Source organism: Pieris brassicae, chromosome 4, assembly GCF_905147105.1.
Source record: "Pieris brassicae chromosome 4, ilPieBrab1.1, whole genome shotgun sequence".
NCBI classification, from domain to species: domain Eukaryota; kingdom Metazoa; phylum Arthropoda; class Insecta; order Lepidoptera; family Pieridae; genus Pieris; species Pieris brassicae.
Genome location: NC_059668.1, coordinates 16,237,026 through 16,252,470, shown reverse-complemented (window position 1 = coordinate 16,252,470; position 15,445 = coordinate 16,237,026). Strand labels below are relative to the sequence as shown.

The following is a 15,445-nucleotide window of genomic DNA, read 5'->3' as shown; positions in this document are numbered from 1 at the left end:
AAAGCCTTGCCTTTCCCAGTAGGCATAAATGAATATCATCATCATTAAATAAACGTTGGTAAATATGACATAGCTACTAACAAAAATCAAAATCAGCGCGGGAACGAATATTTTTTTAAATTATGAAATACTAAACATTAATTGAAACATGGTAAGACTTATATCTATCACATCAATCAGAGATTATCTTCAAAAATAGAGCCTTTCTTGTAAGGGCCATGAGGAATCAGTTCACATAAGGCTTGCTGTTTATTTACGCAAGAAGTTGTCCGCCAAGTATGCTGCTTTGTGAGAAGTACGCAATTATGATAACGATTACTTCTCGGATTTCCCGGAGCCCAGGCGCGGTAGGTAGTACAATCGAGACCATTCCCTGATGAAAGGTAAAATACTAACGTAAATGAATAAGATTTAAACGTCAAAAATTTGACTAAAAGTCATTTTTCAAATTGTCGAAAATAACAATATATGTAAAAAACAGTGTAAATATTATATTTTTATTTTGAAGCCACTATTAGAACATATTTTTTATTCTATCGTGATATGTGTTGTTGTTACAAAAAACCATTTAAACGTCTATTTTAGAAAACTTTTTTAAGGTTTTGCGCTTCTAAAATTTAGTTAAAGTAGTAAAATCTTACCATTTACATCAATAAATCTTGTCTCTTGGTTCTTTTTTAAGCCAACAAACGCAGTGGCGACTCCCGTCCCAGTGAGAAACTGTGCAAGAGCATCTGTTCTATGTTCACTGTTCACATCAGCTAATGTACTACTCATATTCTTGCACTTATCGTCAGCAATTGTATAGTTTAATTTATGAGACAGAAGGTAGAACATGCCTATACTTGGTACGCAAGTTGCATTTACGTTAGCTAAAACAGATGAGATTCTAATATAAATATAAGGACACGTCGTTTAGACGCACAGCTTGGACAGCCACGGTTTTGGCAATTCAACGTATTCCCGGTGGAAGGTAAGAGGGATTCAACTCACTTTTCAGGGCTCTCTTCCTGAATAACCGGTTTCCTTTGTAATCATTCGTCTTTTCCATTTCTTTGATATAATTTATTAGTTTTTATGCATTGCTGGAGTGCTAAAAAAGCGGGTTTTTTAACAATCTGCAAGACAAGTTTCGTTTTACGAAAAACTTTGATTGAAATTGATACTTTTTTAAATAAAATATTAGTTTTTGCATTGTCATATTTTGAAATAAGATAAAAAAATGATAATACCAAAATGGTTCACTTTTCCATAATGCATATGGGCGAGAAAAATAGTCACCCCTATTACCTCCTTACGGCATACGTCGAATTACCGATAACCATATAGATATTGTTTCTGCATAATTATATTCCTATGTGATTTTAACTTAATCTAATCTTATCAAATAGTCAAAACCATACATACGTATGGGCTTAGCATAGATACTGTAATAATCGTATCTTGTGTCATTATTCAGTGAGAGTCCTCCTTCAGCTTCAGGACATTTGAGCACTTCACACGGGTATTCCGGCTCCGAGCGGTTCCAAGTTGGGCTAAAATTTAAGGCCAACGCCTTTTTCTCAATACCAAGTCTTTTACAACTTGTTAGAGAAGAGTATTTGGCTCTTGCGGCAATGCCAAGTGTAGATCTATGGCATGGTTCAATTAAATGATACTTTGGTACATTTGTGGCGGTGGAGCATCTTGAATGTGCATTGATTGCTGTTATGAGGGTTATAGAAAGTATTTTAAACATTAATATCGATTGTCAATGCTGGCACAGATTAAGCGATTAGTATTGTATTAGATATCATTAAGTCTTGTAGATAACGTCAAAGTATTTATTTTATATTCATAGTAGTAATGAAAAGACCTACTGGACACAAAATACTGACTGCTATTTAAATGAAGGCTGAGTTTATATTCATGAAAACAAATCTAATTGCTTGTATCGGAAATGTCTATCAAATATGACACTGTAATCACAGTACCTAATTCGTTTTCTAATTTTACTTTCAATAGACCACCAGGGTAGGGAAAGTTAACTGTCATTGTATTTTGATACGATTCAGAGTTTATGATTAAAGTGGGTAAGATTTTGATATTGAAACTCGAACTCGAAAATTTTAGGCTAATCTAGTAAAAAGTGTTATACAACATATTGTTGAAGCTGAATAATTATGTCACAATTCCTACTAGTTTATGCAACAGATCCAAAAATAAATCATGATATGTATATGTTAAAGTATCGTCTTTAAATACTTAAAAAATGCTTTTATTTTAATGAATTAATCCATATTTTCTGTATGAATTCCTTTATTTTAACTATCAATTTGATTTATTATATTCGAATTGTGTATATATCGTTAAATGACAAAAAGCCCGGAAAGACCTTCAAGTCTCTGGCACGTTGTACACCCATATGTGCTGGTTGTAATTACTTAAAATCAGTTGAGACTGATGGAATTCTGAATTTCATTTGTTCTATTTTGGTTGAAGTCTCCGGTTTTCTCCGGTTGATATCAATGGAATTTTCTTTAATTTCAAAACAAAACTAACTAAAAATACCATCATACATTTTGCTGCGATTATTTTAGTGAAAAGTTATCAATTTCGACTCTTGACTCGTCTCTCCGATGGACAGAAATCCAATTTCTGCTCTATTTGTGATATTGCAAATGAAATGGGCAGGTGAGATAATTACTATATAGGGATAATATATGAATAAAAAGGTTATTATATAAGTTTTACAAATTGTAACTGACCGATATATTATTTTTAACAATTGTGTCAATAATGTCAAAAATCTAGGACTATCGGTTTTAATGTCAAACATTTGGAAATGCATTTTAATTCTATTGGAAATAATTTACATTAATAAGACATTTATTTAACAATATGGGCTGTTTTTATTCTAGGCGAATTTTAGAGGTAAGTTATTCTATTAAGTTAGAATATTAAGCAAGACTTGCTTGTATAGTTTCTTTTACTTCACTAATGTGCTTATTTTGGTAATACAATAACCACGGATACGTAGATAGGATTTTTCAAACTTATTTATTTCTCCAGATTTTTGTTTCTCTAGAGCAAATGTTTGGTTCAGTCTTGAGTTCAAACCTACCTGTACATTATAAATGTTGTATAGTTTAAAAAGTTAATATTACCATAATCTAGAAGGACTTGAGGTGACAGGGAATTTAAGGTCAACTTTCTACATTAGATTCAGTCTCAAAACAATAATGTGTAAATAAAGAGTTTTAAGTTGTTAAATAATGATAAACGTAAACTCCTATCCGCAATATCAAATTTGTGTCCGTCAAAAATATATTGTATAAATCTAAATACCAATTAAATACGCTAAACATTACGATTTGTTACAAATTTTCGCAATTCGCTTAAGTATTTGTTATATACTAGGATGACCTGGTCTATGACATGTCTCCGATCAGACATTTGCCTGTTATATTTGTGAACGGTGTCCCTGGTGCTGGGAACCAGACAGTCGCTGAAACAATGGCCAGTATCACAGGGTATATGATGATAAGGCCTGGTGAGCTGATTAGGGAGGAAGCTGTAAAGGACACAGCGCGGGGGCGAATGGTCTCTGATAAGTTACAGGCACAAGAAGATATTTCTGAGGTAAGTTTGTTTCGCAAAGCCGATGAGTATTAATCGCTAGGTGTATATAGAAATTTGCAACATTCCCGTATTGACATAATTGACCTATTATGTTGAGATCACACATGACTTTTAAAACTTTATTTCTCAAAGTTATAAATTGATCGAAAAGATATTTAATTTTTTTATTTATCGAAAATTAACCACACCAAAAACAATGAAATGTACATAAATGTAATAACAGATTTCTATGTACAAGAGACCGCCATATCGCTAATTTGAACTTGAAACTTAGCAGTGCGAAATATTACTATGTACTTACCTACTATACAAGCTGTAATGTAATGAATGGAATTCATCACATTACTCAATAAACCCAAGAGAGCCTAACATCTCAAAAAATCTTTAAGGATCTCCGGCATAACCCCTTGTCTATAGTGTAATTGATGCAAATATCTGTGTCAATAATCATATAAAGTATATAAAGTATTTTCTATTTCAAGTTTCATATAACTAATCCTTACAGCAAGTAACCGTGGATTTGATAAAAGAAACGATGCTACTAAATCAAGATGCGAAGGGATACATTCTGGTGGGCTTCCCCAGAAATCCTAGGATGTCAAGCATTTTCAATAGGCAAGTCAAGTGGCCCGAGAAAATTGTTGCTTTGGAGGTGGACAATGAGGTAGGTTCTCATAACTTTCTCTACCAGCGACACACTCGTAAGATAGTGTGGATGTATCAGATATAGTGAAGTCCACTTGCCCGGTTATAAGATAATAAATAAAATAAATATTAAGAAATTGTACTAGTAATATAAGAAGAGAAGATATATTGTAGCTGCTCAACAATTTGTAGAAAGATAGAAACCATTTGTGTATTCCACAATATTCTTTATTTAAACAAGGAAGTCTGCATATTAAAGTATAGTTAAATGTAAATTGAGCAGTGTTGGTTGGCCTAGTGGCTTCAGCGTGCGACTCTCATCCCTGAGGTCGTAGGTTCAAACCCCGGCTGTGCACCAATGGACTGTCCTGTGTGCGCATTTAACATTCTCTCGAACGGTGAAGTAAAACGGATTGCCTTAGGCCTAAAAAGTTGACGGCGTGCGTAAGGCTCAGAAGGCTGATCACTTACTTGCCTATCAGATGATCATGAAACAGATACAGAAATCTGAGGCCCAGACCTCGCTAGACGAAAAAAGGTTGTAGCGCCATTTATTTTTTTTAAATGTTAATGGTATATATAAAATTTGATTGAGCAGTTATGACCGGAAAAAAAAGGACCAACTGACAGGTTAGGTTTTTAGAAAAAATATTAAAAGGATAATTTCATGTAAGCATCTGTATCACCGTAATTGTTTATGTTTTGTGATAATGACACTAATATTATGAAAGGATATATTAGAACGCAAAATCATAGTCCTAACGATTTTCTACATTTCTAGTTAGCAGCAGCAAGACTGCAAAGCAAGCTTTCAGAGTTGGGACGACCGGAGTCGGAAATCAACGCAGCAAGACAAATTGTGAAACAAGCCGCGCATAAAGTGAAAAATGTTCACAAACGATTCGGCGGACATGTAGTTACGGTAGACAGATTCTCTTTACTACGTGAATTAGGAGCGAAAACTCCTTATGGGTCATATATTTACTATTAAAATTTTCTTTCTGATGTGGACTTATATTTCGACAACGTCGTTGAATTATTTTTTATTTCCGATTTAGGTTCTACAGACATTTTTGCAGGCTTCAAGAGCTTTTCACTAATAAATTAGTATTTACCGTAGACGGCCTATGTTTATTTGGCGTATGTTTATTATTATTTATCTATTATTCTTCCCCCACAGCTTGATAGTAGCGGGAATCCAAAAGCTTTAGCGAACACATTAAAAGAAATTCTCTCGGACACGATAGAGAAGGCACAGAAAAACCAAGCCCCCACTACAGCATCAGCACCCGCTGTGATGACCAGCCCAGACTTGGAGACGGAAGTAGAAATAGCCACGTGATTTTATAGTTGTATTTATTAAACGTATTCATCTATTTTGTTAGTTTTTTTTGGTAAAACATTATTTTACTTTATAAGACATGAAATTTATTCATTTAGACGAATGGCTACGCGATGATTTGATACACGAAAAAGCTAAAGCGTCCTTAGTAGAGAAAATTGTGTTTAGGAAGCCACTTTCTTGCCTTCCATTTCTTCGCCGCGTTTGGCATAACATGTAAATTTAAAGATATATAAGCATACTATTTAATACCTGAAGAAAACTCGTTTACACGATTAAGAATAACTTTATTTATTAATATGCGTTTTTATTGGTTTGCGAAGATTTTTTATTAATTAATTGTCTACTAATAAAACGCATTTTAGTGCCCCCATATTCTTTTAAATATTTTTACCTCGGAATAGTTAATGTCTTAAGTAACTTTAGTTTCGCGTAAAAGTAAAATAATTATGTAAAGTGAACAACGCTTACGAATATGCCACAAACTCCTGTCGATCAAGACATCATCGACATGTTATACTCTGTTCAAAATTGACTAGTTAAAAATCAAAGAAACTGGCCATTAACAATATTTTTTCCAAATTTCAAATAGACAAACGTTTTCGCATAGTTGTCATTTGTCACAAAACGCATCGATTTTCAAAACAAAAAACGGAATCAGTTCGTAAAAAGTCCTCAAGCGTCCACGATCAACCGTGAGTTATTCTTAATATTATAAATTAGGAATAAAACTGCCACGCTGCGTAAATCAGTGATCAACGTTATGAAAATAAAATTGCGTAAGTATAGTAAAAGTTTTGACACAAAACTTTTATCATTGACAAAAACAAGAATGACTGAAACTTCGCTGACAATATTTTACCCGCTCTTTAACTAGACATCTTTTACTTCAAAAGCTTCAAATCATGACTTCAACTAAAACTGGCACTAGCCAGTGAAGTGAAGTTCTAGGATTTGTAAACTTTAATATCATTTTAGTAATTTCCTTACTATATCTCTGCTAAGTCAGCTGCATCGTTACGATTTACGATACTTAGGTATAGGATACCTATTAGGTACTAAGCCGTCTTACATCGGGATATATACATTTTCGTTAAATTACTAGGATAATATAACAAGTTACTGAAATATGAAATACATTAACCAAGTTAAAATAAAACTTTTTCTTGAATGTTTTTAAATTAATTAAAATTTAATTTGCTTTGTAGCACGGGACCGATTTCCGTCAACGTCTTCTAATGAAGACCTTGATACTAGTAATGATTGGGGGGACGTTCGTCCACTGGCGATGATGCCCCGACTGCCCCCACCTCATCCACCTCAGAGTATCGTCGTGGGGGCAGTAAGGAAGAGAAGAGGTAACCTCCCAAAGAATTCTGTCCGTATCTTAAAGAGGTGGTTATATGAACACCGATACAATGCGTATCCAAGTGATACTGAGAAGTTTGCTCTTAGTCAAGAGGCCAATTTGACAGTTTTGCAGGTGAGAATATTGAATTTTAATTGAGTTTGTCAGTAGATTTAGATCATGATTAATTTAGTTCCGGAAAATAAATTATACTTAGTACGATAAAGTCTCTTTAAAAAGACATTTCACATCTAAATCCAAGTAATTGTAACAGGTATGCAACTGGTTTATAAACGCACGTCGCCGTATTTTACCCGAGATGATAAGACGCGAAGGTCATGACCCTTTACACTATACGATATCACGTAGAGGTCGGAAACAGCTTCACAGCATGGGACCAATTGTGGGGCCCATGGGGCCCATGGTAGGATATCCTTCTACTTCGGGGTTCGGCATTCCACCTGGTAATATTATGGTACCTTGGAATGGAGTCGAAGTTCAGGTGTGCCTAATTTTTCTTTTACATTTTATGCCAACATATATTTGCCATACCTACGCTTCCATCATAAAGTGAATTATACAATGTTTTAACTACGTTAATTTTAATATGTAATATAACTCTATAGAATATCATCGATCCAAGTCGTCCAAACGATTATGGAGACGGTCTCTTAGTATACCGCGATGAACCGGAGCTGGGGGATGGCGAGGAAGACTACTCCAGTACCATTAGTGAGGAAGAGGTGAAATACGACCCCTCAGTGTGGCAAAGCGTAATACGTTATGGGCCCGAGGACAGGGATTTGAAGGTTGACAAGTGAGTTACTTTTCCGTTAGGGTGAGTCTTGATAGAAAAAAAATTAAATTATTGACTAAAAACAATGTTTTGTTCATAATATCATCTATATTTAGGTAGTGAACGCTGCGAATGGGGAGACGGCGGATGTTATTATATAATCAATAACTCAGAAGATTGCTTGATGTTATAAATTTTAAATGAAATAGGCGAAATTTCAAACTGTTTTAATATCCTTGACTATGTGTTTTATTCTTAATTCAAACAATTCGCTCTTAAACGTTAACAATTCCATAACCAGGAGTCCAGTAGTAATGGCAGTAACTACTGATGATGTACCAGAGCTGAGCGAGAGTACAGTTTGGACCCAGCTCACTCCGATACAACCTCGTCGGCAGGTGAGCCCTCCACCGCCACCTGTTGCCGTGGAACTAGAAGTCGCTACCACTGATATGTGGTGTCACACTTAGGAATTAAAATTTAGTATAGTTTAATTTATCAGATCAAAAACCTGTTGCCATTTATCATAGGCCCAGACAATTCAAAATTTCATAAGCGCCATAGAAATGTTAAACTTTTGAAAGATATTAGGTTCTCTTATGCTAATAAAGAATAAAGATTAGTGGAAGGAATTATGTGCAGATGGCGTCGGTGTTAAAACTAAGTTGAATTGCAGACCCAATTTGTAACTTAGTTTCAATAAAAAGATTTTGGTTCTGTCGAAGTTGTTTAGTTTGATTTAATAAACGATTCTCAAAAACACATGTTTCATTTACGTTTTAACGCCGGCATCACCTGACAAAGGTTCATTTTTAACTGGAACCTATTTCTCAGGTGGTGTCTTGGGCGAACGAAGATTTTAAACGCTTGTACCTACTTGTGGAGACTGCAGTGGCTGTTCGTCAACGAGAGATTGAACAAGAGAAAATGCTTATTTCATAAATTACCAATTACATACTTTTAGGTTTAATTTAGTTTAAGCAATGTGAACATAATGATATTGCATAGATAAGATATTTTTGTTTTGTAGTCGTAAGTGAACACAGTTAATGAAGGTAATTTAAAAAAAATCAATTTCCATTCGGGATCTGTATGTAAAGCAATTTCTGTCTTGAAATTATTGTGTTTCTGGTACTTTAACTTACAACCTAGTAAAAGTAAGTTCAAAAGACTATTAAAAATTGAATTACTTCTGAGACTAATATTTTTTCTGTCGTAGGTTTTCTTCGTGCTAAAATAAATGTATATAACAGTAGAAATATAATTTAATAAAAGGCCGTTTTGTAATAAATATCTACAATGTGAGTAATGTCTAGGCAGCAACGAGCGGATCCAAGATCTGTTGAACTTGGCTGAAGATGGAGTCTACCGAGTCTTCAGCATTTATCTGAAAAGGAAATTTACCATAAAAATGTATTTTCCTTCATGCTTTTTTATCGAAATTATAAATATGATCTAATAATAATAATATCACGCTTATTGAGAGTTAATTTCGAATCTGGTGAAATAAAAAATAATAGGAATTCAAAATTGTTCACAAAGATGTACAGATTATAAAAAATCTCACCCTCTTGAGTTTCTCAGGGTACTGAGCTAGCACCAGGTCATTATTCTGGAGGAAAGTCTTGAGTCTTAACTTGATGGTGTCCTCGTTGTCATCGGCTCTTCCAGAGCTCGCCGCACGTCCTAAAAGACGCTTTGTTAGCGTGTCTGATGATGCTTCGAAGTAGATTATTACCTAAAATAATTGTTTTTTTTAAACATAAAAATATTAAAATGCTGCTAATTACGTACGTTACGTACACATGACAGAAAATAGAAAAATATTCTTGAATGTTACAAACATTTCAAATGCCTCGTGGAAAAAATATAAAAAGAATGACGTTCCTGGTAGTGCCAGTGACGCTACAACCCACGTTTTACTATATTTTGTGCTTATAGAGAAATTCCACTAGCACCGCATCGTCACATTGTCAGGGTTTAGACCACAATCTATAAAACAGTGGTATATACGGTACTACTATATACTGGAAGAATCGCTAATCCAAATAATTTCTAGACATTGACAAAATAAATATCTTACAGTAACAGGTGCAATAGATTTCTCGAAAGCAATGCCCTGAGACTTTTCTCGCGGATATCCATCAATGAGGAATCCCTTTGACTCCTCTGCGCGGGCCATTATGGCTTCCTTCAGCAGATCCAACACAACGTCATTGGGAACAAGCTCACCTAAAAAAATCAATGGCTGTTATTATTGAATTAAAAATACCTAAAATGTTACAAGCGGAACATAAGATAATAAGGCTTAATGTTGCTAAATCAAATGCAAAGTTCTTCTTATATAATAGCTTTTCAACACGCGAAGCTTTTTAAAAATGAAGTAATTAATTGAAATAATTGAAAGAAAACAATTTTTAACCGCATTAAATCCATTTGTATTATTATAAACTTATAATTAGCTGTAAAGCACGCGAAACGTCGGAAAATTTAAAATTATGTAAATAATTATAAGTTTATAATAATACAAATAGCTTTAATCCGGTTAAAAAATTGTTTTCTTTCAATGTGTAAAAGCTATGTTAACTAAAGACAATACTTATTGAAATAATGTTTTACACAGTATAATACTTTTGCAACTAGCCCACCACATAGGTTTACGTTTGACTCCGAAAAAGCAACAAATAGTACAAATTCTTTTTCAAATTTCGAACATAACTACAATTGGTCCTTTATATCTTTGAAAATTAATACAGGAAGACGCACCCCTTTCCATAATGGCAGTGAGGCACTTGGCTCTGTCGGAGCCTGATTTGACTTCTGCCCTCAATAGGTCCCCTGTAGACAAGTGTGTGAAGCCGTACTTGGCGATAATCTTCTCGCATTGTGTGCCCTTACCGGATCCAGGGCCACCCAACACCCAGACGATTGGTTTCTTGCTAGTATCGATTGGAGCCTGAACCGGGAATAAAAATAGATAAAATTCCAAATGACCTCGATGTTATTGGGACAAATTGTTTTTTTTATACAAATAATTGTATTACACTATTTTAATAAATCCACACGTGACCACATTTGAAAGGAAGGTGAGAAATGTTGACTAATTTCGGTGATATGACGGCGTACATAGTATATGTTAAGAATTTCTATACTGGGAAATTACTTAAAGTAAATATTAAGCCTATAAAAAACAGGAAGTTTGTTAAATATAAAAAATGGTTTTGATTATATTTCTGTATTTGGTAAGGTCATTAATGGATAAAGATTATTAACCCAAATGGTATTCAATATAACATTTTAATGACCAAGTAAAGGAAATAATGCTACTTTTGATATATATATTTGTATCACTAACCCTCTGAAAAGCTTTGCATTTAGGCGACATACACTGAAGTGGACATGCTGGCAGTTTGTCAATTTTTGGCTCATCACATGGAAAACACTGTTCATCCATTTTATAATATTTACAATAAAAAATAGGAGGATATCAAAATAATCGTCACATTTTGATCGTTATTGTTTCTTTGTCAAATTGGCACATTGTTTTGGCAATCTATGGTTTTCTACACATTCATATTAAGTATTATACAGATTGGTTTAGAATTTATAAATTATTACGAATTTTATCCTTATTTATATCTTGCTTTTATGTCACATATGTAATATAATATTTATTTACACTTCGGTACCGTAATATACAAAATTATACGTATAAAAAAAAAACAAAAAAAACCTGGTTACATAAGTTATTAGGCAACGGGCGGCCTTATCGCTAACAAGCGATTTCTTCCTGGCAACGCTCATATGGGAGAATAAAAAGAAGAAACACCTACAGAGGGTAAAGTAGTAGAAGTGCATAATTATTTAACAAAATAACATGTAACTATAACTAAAACTAAATAAAGTAAAATCTAAAGAAAAAATATGAATAATAATATGTATAAATATTATAATACTCTATTACTTTTGGTACATAACATTGTGATCTCCGTACCAGAGAATTTCGGATTCTTAGAAATGAATAAATGCCTTATATTTCGATAGACATATGCCTTTTTATTTACAATGACAAATCCGAATAAAACGAATTCTTATAAGTAACCTTGTGGTAACAATAAGGTCAGTTCTATTTTAATTTCGGGAGCGGCCATCACTGAACAACCAATGACTTTAGAATAAGATTATTTTAAAATCTTTCTGACATCACAAACGACATCGACAGTATTCTTAGTAAAATATTATATAGCTTAAAGTGATTACTATGTACTTTGACAAAAAAAAATACAAAATATTTTAAGGCTGGTGTTTCAGAAATTCTGTCAATATTAACAATATTTAAAAATTATTGTAAATACCGACGTAGGGTTTTTTCCAAAGTCTAGCTTTTCTCCAAATATTTTTTGGAGCGTACATATTGCATTGTTTTAAAGTCTTATTAAATATTCGTAAGACAAAATAATCACAACTATGTAAAAAAAATGTTAATAAATCGGACTTTACATACATCAGTGTAGTGTACACTACCACCATTCCAACATTTATTATTTCGGTGAAATCGAATGATGTGCGTTACAAACTATGCTGCAGAGGATACATTAAACATTATGGGATGTTGAAATATTTAGTACTTGTAATTCGTAGAGGTTGCAAGCTACGCCGTAGCTGATACTCCAAGATTCAAGATTGCGTGTAGCAGGTTACGCAAAGTTATTGCCAGTCAAAAAGATTATTTTATTCCAAATTTATAAAGGTCATGGGGTTTCCTTCTACATTATGTCATGCTATGATGACAGGATATTTGTATAATGGATTTTATTAATTTTATACAATACAAACATAAGTAGTACAGTAATACACTACGTTAGTGAAATAATCTATAAAGATAGGGACGATGTAGAAATAGACAGCAATACATACATAGAAAAGGGATGGGAGTATAGTGTTAATATAAAATTAACGATAATTACTAAGACTACATAATTAAAACATCTATTATAAAAAAAACTAGTTCTTATATTATTATTGTGTCCTTTAGTACGAGTTCATTCAGTCATCATGGGATAAAAATTCATATTTTGGTTAAGCCCAACTTTCTGATTTAAAAACCAAATCATTATCATTATTCGATGTTTCTTGGCTACAAAATTTGTCGGCACTTGAAATAGTAATTATTAAATATAAATAATATTCTAGAGTTCAATTATCAATTACCTTAGATGATGTTCTCCAGTGTACATAGTTCAGTTCAACAAACGTGGTAACAAAAAATAATACAAAATAAAGTATTCTACTGGTGATAGTTTCGTCTTTGAGAGAGTTTCTCATTTAGCAAGAAGGCCACGACTGAAGATGAAAATTGGCGCGAAATGAACATTAATGTTTGGCGTGTGTTAGAGCTTCACTTGTTTATTTTTGGAAATGTAAAAAATATTTAAAGGCAAATATCGTAGTTTTTACTTTTATTAACTTAATAAATAACAGAGTAAGAACATGACGAAAAAATATGTTACATTACAGTATTTCTTAACACCAGTTGAGCGTCCGGCCCGTTTGTCCAGTATTGTATAAAAAAATAACACTTTCACGTAAACTGAGTTCGTGGATTTTTCTTTAAAAATTATTATGGGCTTATACAGATTTATCTTATTATATTATATAGATATCTGATTTATATTATATAGATTTAATTTTGTATTGAATTATAACACTATTTAACGGAACTTTAACGGAGTTAAATGATAATCACGCCTAGCAAAATTCCCCGGTATCTTAAACTATACACGAAGCTGCCAATTGGCGGTTAAACGAATGTTCTTATTGCGCGTAAGAATAACACTGGATTATTTTGGAAAAATAACCATCAAACGTGCGATTTGTACGTCACTTTACATCGTCATAATGAGATATTTTGAGTCATGGTAGGTAACTAGCGTATAGTAAAAAATAAATATTATAGTTCGAGACCAAATAACTTTTACTTTAGTGGTTTTAATTAACGGATATTTTATCAGTTTTTGTCAACGATTTGACCCTATAAGTAATATTTCGATTCTCGATTGAAATTAAATTATATTTCGAATGAAAGTAGTCACGTCAGATGAAGAACACGTGAGTGAAATGTAATTATTCATTCCACTTCTAAAATTATTAAGTAAAGTTAAAACAACAACGGTAGGATTTTCATAGATCATAATTATTTGTAAATGAAATGGTGAATCTTGTAAATTAGACATAGATAATAAAACGTAATGTATTAGCATTTTATTTAACTGTACTGAAATTGATAAACATACCAATGATAAGTTTATCATCATGGTACATCATGGTAATGTACGATGCATTGGAAGGAAATCGGCATGTCTTAGATTAAAAAATCGATCCCACCAGGCACATTGCCCTACTACATACTATCATATTAAAATAAAATATAAAAAAAATATACAGTAACCTGGTTTTAAGACGACTTTTTTTATATTTCATGATTAAAGATCACTTATATCGTTCGTTTGGTTGTAGAATACCTAAAGCTACTATTTTTAGAAAGATCATTGTTACAATGTGGTTCATGTGTGTACTACGAGCTTAATCACTAGTAATGGATTTTGTTACGATTCTTTGTAATTAAGTAGGCCATTTGACCTTTATAAGTGAACTGTAAAAAATCGATGTGAAAACAACTGTCGAGATCGTTTGTCTACGTATGTTTTATTACACAAAATAATTAATTGTCTGTTCATAAAAAAAAAAATATATATATATATATATATAGTCTAAAATCAAAGTATATACTGTAAATCCGAATGATACAAACACCTTTCAAAAGCAATAATAATAAAAATGTTATATTGATTAACAATATTATGTTCAAGTAAAACTTGATAATAAGTGGATCGATCACTATACGTATATATTATCAATATTACAAAAGAAATTATGAGTAAAAATAAAGTATATTTTAATTTAGAAAATATATTTTCTATTCTTAACGCGTCTGTGACGTAATCTTATCTTAAGTTTCATTCCGTTACACAATATGCTGATAATTATAGATTTTATTTTTAGGATCATATAATAGACTAAGAATTAAAAATTAGTTCACTTACCATTTTATTTCAGAATCCCCCTTCTAGGACTATAACGAACACCCGAGCTTCCCAAGCTCTGTGGGGCAACTGCAGATAATCAGGCGGTCAAGGTCGTCAAAACTGTGCCAAACAGCGCGACCCTTTGCGCGGGAAACTTTCAGGCGAATTGACAGCTGTCTGTAATCTGTGGAAAATGTATCTGTCAGAGGTTTATACTCTGTTGTTTTCCTATTGCACAATAATAAAACTTTGTTTTTCAAAACAATGTGGTAATAATTACTAATTAATAGCGTAATGGAATAGCTTATCCGATTATCGCGTATTCAGAAACTCACAGATAACAGTCTATGGCAATTTTATATTGGTAACTAAGGTATTCTCAATTCGAAACTAATATTTTCTAAAAGTTAGAAATTATTACTCTAAACATAGTCGAGTTAAATTCTTAAAACTTACCTACAACGAAGAATTTTTCTTCTGTAATACTTCGAAAACTGCAATAACCTGATTAATATGTTGCATATCGGTTGTTACCACGAAGGCCGCAGATAAGATTGCAAAAATTATAATAATGTGATTCGTTGATAGCCAATGCATATCAAAAAAGA

General features: G+C 32.7%; 4 protein-coding genes across 8 annotated transcripts; 2 read left to right on the top strand and 2 right to left on the bottom strand.

Annotated features, from left to right (window-relative positions):
- Positions 1-176: 176 nt before the first annotated feature.
- On the bottom strand, positions 177-1,788 carry LOC123708387. The gene is made up of 3 exons (XM_045659061.1): positions 1,408-1,788; positions 642-872; positions 177-373 (listed from the first exon to the last, which is right to left on the bottom strand). The coding sequence occupies exons 1-3, from the start codon at positions 1,736-1,738 to the stop codon at positions 177-179; spliced, it is 759 nt and encodes a 252-aa protein (XP_045515017.1). The 5' UTR covers positions 1,739-1,788.
- Positions 1,789-2,781: 993 nt separating this feature from the next.
- Positions 2,782-5,643, top strand: LOC123708591 (adenylate kinase isoenzyme 1-like). Its single transcript, XM_045659376.1, has 5 exons — positions 2,782-2,913; positions 3,400-3,621; positions 4,127-4,285; positions 5,048-5,188; positions 5,447-5,643. Exons 1-5 carry the CDS (start codon positions 2,881-2,883, stop codon positions 5,606-5,608), a joined length of 717 nt encoding a protein of 238 aa, XP_045515332.1. The 5' UTR covers positions 2,782-2,880; the 3' UTR covers positions 5,609-5,643.
- Positions 5,644-6,242: 599 nt separating this feature from the next.
- Positions 6,243-8,506, top strand: LOC123708590 (homeobox protein TGIF2LX-like). 3 transcript variants are annotated; one of them, XM_045659372.1, is made up of 5 exons: positions 6,243-6,387; positions 6,817-7,091; positions 7,231-7,458; positions 7,583-7,773; positions 8,054-8,506. In XM_045659372.1, exons 1-5 carry the CDS (start codon positions 6,372-6,374, stop codon positions 8,220-8,222), a joined length of 879 nt encoding a protein of 292 aa, XP_045515328.1. In that variant the 5' UTR covers positions 6,243-6,371; the 3' UTR covers positions 8,223-8,506. The 3 variants fall into 3 exon arrangements, with proteins under 3 accessions (XP_045515328.1, XP_045515329.1, XP_045515330.1); XM_045659373.1 differs by having other exon boundaries at positions 7,583-7,765; positions 8,054-8,214; XM_045659374.1 differs by having other exon boundaries at positions 7,869-8,183.
- A 493-nt stretch (positions 8,507-8,999) lies between these two features.
- On the bottom strand, positions 9,000-15,364 carry LOC123708592 (adenylate kinase isoenzyme 1). 3 transcript variants are annotated; one of them, XM_045659379.1, is made up of 6 exons: positions 15,294-15,364; positions 14,856-15,021; positions 10,519-10,708; positions 9,836-9,984; positions 9,320-9,490; positions 9,000-9,139 (listed from the first exon to the last, which is right to left on the bottom strand). In XM_045659379.1, the coding sequence occupies exons 2-6, from the start codon at positions 14,856-14,858 to the stop codon at positions 9,065-9,067; spliced, it is 588 nt and encodes a 195-aa protein (XP_045515335.1). In that variant the 5' UTR covers positions 14,859-15,021; positions 15,294-15,364; the 3' UTR covers positions 9,000-9,064. The 3 variants fall into 3 exon arrangements, with proteins under 3 accessions (XP_045515335.1, XP_045515333.1, XP_045515334.1); XM_045659377.1 differs by lacking the exons at positions 14,856-15,021; positions 15,294-15,364 and adding an exon at positions 12,964-13,092; XM_045659378.1 differs by lacking the exons at positions 14,856-15,021; positions 15,294-15,364 and adding an exon at positions 11,108-11,269.
- Positions 15,365-15,445: the final 81 nt, after the last annotated feature.

Coding starts and splice junctions, on each gene's coding strand:
- LOC123708387 (XM_045659061.1), bottom strand. CDS start 1,738: ATGTTTAAAATACTTTCTATAACCCTCATAACAGCAATCAATGCACAT. Junction 873..1,407: donor TATCTATGCTAAGCCCATAC/GTATGTATGGTT, acceptor CATCTGTTTTAG/CTAACGTAAATGCAACTTGC. Junction 374..641: donor AAGATTTATTGATGTAAATG/GTAAGATTTTAC, acceptor ACCTTTCATCAG/GGAATGGTCTCGATTGTACT.
- LOC123708591 (XM_045659376.1), top strand. CDS start 2,881: ATGGGCTGTTTTTATTCTAGGCGAATTTTAGAG. Junction 4,286..5,047: donor CTTTGGAGGTGGACAATGAG/GTAGGTTCTCAT, acceptor CTACATTTCTAG/TTAGCAGCAGCAAGACTGCA. Junction 5,189..5,446: donor TCGGCGGACATGTAGTTACG/GTAGACAGATTC, acceptor CTTCCCCCACAG/CTTGATAGTAGCGGGAATCC.
- LOC123708590 (XM_045659372.1), top strand. Junction 7,092..7,230: donor CCAATTTGACAGTTTTGCAG/GTGAGAATATTG, acceptor TAATTGTAACAG/GTATGCAACTGGTTTATAAA. Junction 7,774..8,053: donor AGGGATTTGAAGGTTGACAA/GTGAGTTACTTT, acceptor TTCCATAACCAG/GAGTCCAGTAGTAATGGCAG.
- LOC123708592 (XM_045659377.1), bottom strand. CDS start 13,077: ATGAGAAACTCTCTCAAAGACGAAACTATCACCAGTAGAATACTTTAT. Junction 10,709..12,963: donor ACTGGAGAACATCATCTAAG/GTAATTGATAAT, acceptor TTCCCGGTTCAG/GCTCCAATCGATACTAGCAA. Junction 9,140..9,319: donor ACCCTGAGAAACTCAAGAGG/GTGAGATTTTTT, acceptor TTTCCTTTTCAG/ATAAATGCTGAAGACTCGGT.